At 35.8% G+C, this 4,405-nt stretch overlaps 1 protein-coding gene across 1 annotated transcript; it reads right to left on the bottom strand.

Annotated features, from left to right (window-relative positions):
- Nucleotides 1-334: 334 nt before the first annotated feature.
- LOC105466278 (large ribosomal subunit protein eL19-like) lies at nucleotides 335-976 on the bottom strand. Its single transcript, XM_011715286.2, has one exon. It carries the CDS (start codon nucleotides 938-940, stop codon nucleotides 356-358), a length of 585 nt encoding a protein of 194 aa, XP_011713588.2. The 5' UTR covers nucleotides 941-976; the 3' UTR covers nucleotides 335-355.
- Nucleotides 977-4,405: the final 3,429 nt, after the last annotated feature.

Raw genomic sequence — 4,405 nt, 5'->3', positions numbered from 1 at the left:
ATGGGCCGCGCATACCTATACTCTGGCTGCAAAAAAGTTTGATGAACACTTCCACAAAGATTATTAAGAAAAACATGCTACAAATTCAGAGGACTTGGCAAAACTCTGTGAGACAAATGATTAGTTTCTTCAACAAATCAATGCTGGGGGATAGAGACAGCAGAAAACGTATTGGATATCAAAAGAAACTAAGGGATATCAATAAAATACAATATACAGGTCATGGGAGTCTTGTTTTTGTTTGTTGTTGTTGTTGTTGTTGTTGTTGTTGTTGTTGTTTTAAAGGCTTGTTTTATTTTAATGGCTGATCTATGTAGTCACGGAGGCCAGTATGTACAGACAAAGAGGGGAGCTTTTATTTCTTGGTCTCTTCCTCCTTGGACAAAGTCTTGATGATCTCCTCCTTCTTGGCCTGGAGGCGCTCTTCACGGCGCTTGCGTGCTTCCTTGGTCTTAGACCTGCGGGCCTCAGCCTGGTCAGCCAGGAGCTTCTTGCGGGCCTTGTCTGCCTTCAGCTTGTGGATGTGTTCCATGAGAATACGCTTGTTTTTGAACACATTCCCCTTCACCTTCAGGTACAGGCTGTGATACATGTGGCGATCAATCTTCTTAGACTCACGGTATCTTCTAAGCAGCCGGCGCAGAATCCTCATTCTCCTCATCCACGTGACCTTCTCTGGCATTCGGGCATTGGCTGTACCCTTCCGCTTACCTATGCCCATGTGCCTGCCCTTCCGGCGGGCCAAGGTATTTTTCCGGCATCGCGCCCGGGAATGGACCGTCACAGGCTTGCGGATGATCAGCCCATCTTTGATCAGCTTTCGGATCTGCTGACGGGAGTTGGCATTGGCGATTTCATTGGTCTCATTGGGGTCTAACCAGACCTTCTTCTTGCCACAGCGGAGGACACTAGAGGCGAGCCTCTTCTGAAGCCTGAGCATACTCAGGGCTGCGGCCGCAGCAGCGAAAGGAAAGAGCTCCTGTTTTTGTTTTTGATCTTCAAATGCTGAGCAACCAGAAATATAAAGATTTGTAGTATAAGCATTTTGCAACTAGTGTGTAAAAGTACCTATTTTATTTTAATTTTAAAATTCAAGATCTTGTGAATCAGTAATGATTTAGATCTGTCAGTGCAAACGTTTGCATTAAAGGGAGTAACGTTTTGAAACACTGTATTCTGAGGGCCGCTGTGTGTATTTTATATTAAGTAGTGTTAAGTGTGTATCAGGAGTAGAGGGAGTAAAATAATCAAGATAGTACTTTCTAGTAACATCCTCATCCTTACCCAGCACAGTGAATCTTCTCTTCCTCACTGGTAAGATCACTTGCTTCACACATCTGGAGACGAACTAGTGAACAAGAGGCTGAAGCAAATCTATAATATAGCATATTTGTACAGTTAAACACTAAATCAACTATCTGAGAGCTATACATTGCATCAAATTCTACAGGCTGGCCCGTAGTCAAGAAACCTAAAGTGTGATTCCGGTTTGCCCCCTACAGAACTGTAGCACTTTATGTAAGAAACAGATACCTTTGAATTTCAGCTTGTGTAAGTCGACCAAATATTAGACTTTTAAAAAAACTGTTATAATAACTAATCAGAAATTCAAATTCATAACGTTTAAAGAAATTTGATGAAAATTTTATATAGCAAAGTTCCAGAGCTACTGCACAGGGTAACCTCCAATTTATCCATTCAATGCAACTGAATCCTGAATATAAAAATTATATATATACATATGTATACAAATTTTTGTATACATATGTATACAAAAGTATATGTATATATATTTGCAGGCAGAACCATGAAGGAATTTTCAAATTTTATTTCTTTTTCAGACTGTGGCTAAGTCACAACTTCTGGTCGCAGTATCTAACTTATGCATTGATCTGCTTAAGCTTAAATAAGCAATGTGTTCATAATATAAGCATTTATTAGTACTTCATATAGAAAGAAGTGTTTTAATGAAGACTAGAGTGACATAGATAGCAACATATAAAGACAAATATTATTTTCTCTGATTCTAAAAATGAATCAAAAAATATTTGAAATATCAGTTGGCATGAAAAAGAAAGCTCCATAATTGAAGTAAGCAATTATTTAGAAATTCTTAAAATAATAGAAAATATATATAGACTTTTATAAAAGTCACGTTAGTGCTTTTAGTATTTCAAGTTATGTTGGACCTACTTATTTCAGGTGACTATATCATTAGAAAGTTGTAGTTCAGTTTTCAGTTTCTGATTTCTATTAGTTTGTAAAAGGATTTTACATTTGCATTTAAATAGGAAGAAAATGTGATAAAGATTTCAATTAAAAGGCTGTCTGTTTGGGTTAATTCATTTTTAATAGGAACAGTAAATATTTTTCAGTTGATATAGTTCTTACTGCAAGATCAGTCCATTGTTCTTTTTTATCTAGTTATGTCAGGTGGTGCTCAATAATGAACACTATAATGTCAGCCTTTTCTCTTTAAGGAGCATTTCCCAATTCTTCATTGATTTTTAAGAAAACAAAGCAAATTGCTGAATAGTGCTTCAGAAAACTAATGACAGCAGCTTGCTGTGTAAGTACAAAAGATTATTTACACACACATAAACTATATATAACATTAATATGTTTGTTCAAACAAGTGTATACATAGACACATACAGAATAGATTTTCATTCTAAAGTTACTGATGCTAGATTTGATGGAAGGAAAATGAAAAACTGTCTTATCTTGAAAGTTTAGCTAAAACTTCAGTCACATCTACTTTATATGGTTAGGTTGTGTTCTCTATAGAAAGAAATGCCATCTTTTAACTAGTGTTCATAGGTATAAGACATTTTTTAAATGGAGGGAGATTCTGTAAGGACAATAGCAGTCTCCATCTGACATGTCAAACTTTTTTTACTTCCAAAGTTAGCTCTTTGAAATTTGGTCACCTAGTTGTTGCTTGGTTTGTAGGTATGTCCTTAGTTCTAAAAAAAATTCAGTTACCTACATGGGATCTGCTTGAAATATTTTACATTAAAATAATTTAAATGTTTCTTACGTCTTCAGGATGTTTACTTTTTTTGTTTTTTGTTTTATAGCTACAATTATGTAGCCTGTCATATGTTTCTTTACTTACCCAGTTTCTAAGCAATTTGCTCACTTTCTTTTTTTCTTACTTTGTTTTCAAATTCCCGAAAACACTTTGCACTGGACATCATTTTCTGAGAGAGGGCGGGGGTGAAAGAGTGAAACTTTTAAATAAATAATTGAAGCATTTAATTAGTATGTTCTGGCTTACTGCTAGCAGAACATCACGCTAATGCGTAAGTGGATTATGTTTCCTGTAACGCCAGCCAGGAGATATCTTGACAGTTGCGTTTTTTCATTCTCAGGTGTCTAGTTAAGAAAAACACAGGGGTCCAATTCAACCTTTAAAAATGTTATCTTTTGACTAGAAAGATTACTGCTTTAAGATGCAATGGGATTTTCCACAGCAAACTTAGCAGAGGATTATGCTTTTCATCTGAATGAAGAGTGAATAGGTGGTGTAAATAGAGGATATTTCTAGAGAAAATTTCTATATAAATTGTGATTTATTTTTCTTGTTTCTACTAAAAATTCATAAAGAAAAGAAGTGGCTGTTGAATTAAAGAAAAGTCCATACTATCTTGTGAAATTGCTCCTTCCAAGTTATACACACACACACACACACACACACACACACGGGGCGGGGGGGTTTCAAGTGTTAAAATAATTCTGTTTTATTTTACCTTATTTTCAGTTGTTTTATTCATTTTTGATATCATTAGAATCTATTCTCCCCACAGTATGTCTGTATTTTTAGGCAGTCTGTAAATTGACCGCTTCATGGTTGATTTTTTTTCAACCATATTTAACCACTGATCTCAGCTGAATTGATTAGACTGACTGTGGAGTAATTCAAATCAGATAAGATGGTTGAGCTCACCAAACAAACCATGCCATGGTCCAGTAATTTTGTTCATATAACTACAAGCTAATCCACTGCCGTAAGTCAAGCCTGTTGGGACCACAAACTGTAGGAGCTATCTATAATAAATTTTAAGCCGAGATCGCGCCACTGCACTCCAGCCTGGGCAACAGAGCAAGACTCCGTCTCAAAAAAAAAAAAAAACAAAAAAACTTTTGTTTATTATAACTTATTTTCTTAGATTTTTTTTCAATCTCTAATTTAGCAATGTCAATCTCTAAGGAGATTTCCATGCACATGTCTAGGGAAAGGAGTACTCAACTGAAGAATCCCAGGGACTTTCCATAGTTAATTTCATTTCATGTCTTTCCAGTGTCTGCAAAGCCAAAAGCAGGGGTTACTGGAAAGTGTCAAATTTAATATAATCATGATGTTTTTTCAGCATTTCAGCAGAATCTGAGAATTAAAAACTGT

This window comes from Macaca nemestrina, chromosome 5 (assembly GCF_043159975.1).
Source record: "Macaca nemestrina isolate mMacNem1 chromosome 5, mMacNem.hap1, whole genome shotgun sequence".
Taxonomy (NCBI): Eukaryota; Metazoa; Chordata; class Mammalia; order Primates; family Cercopithecidae; genus Macaca; species Macaca nemestrina.
The sequence above is the reverse complement of the archived record's forward strand: the minus strand, read 5'-3'. Positions and strand labels throughout refer to the sequence as shown.

Excerpts from the sequence above, each read along its gene's own strand:
- LOC105466278 (XM_011715286.2), bottom strand. The coding sequence starts at position 940 with ATGCTCAGGCTTCAGAAGAGGCTCGCCTCTAGTGTCCTCCGCTGTGGC.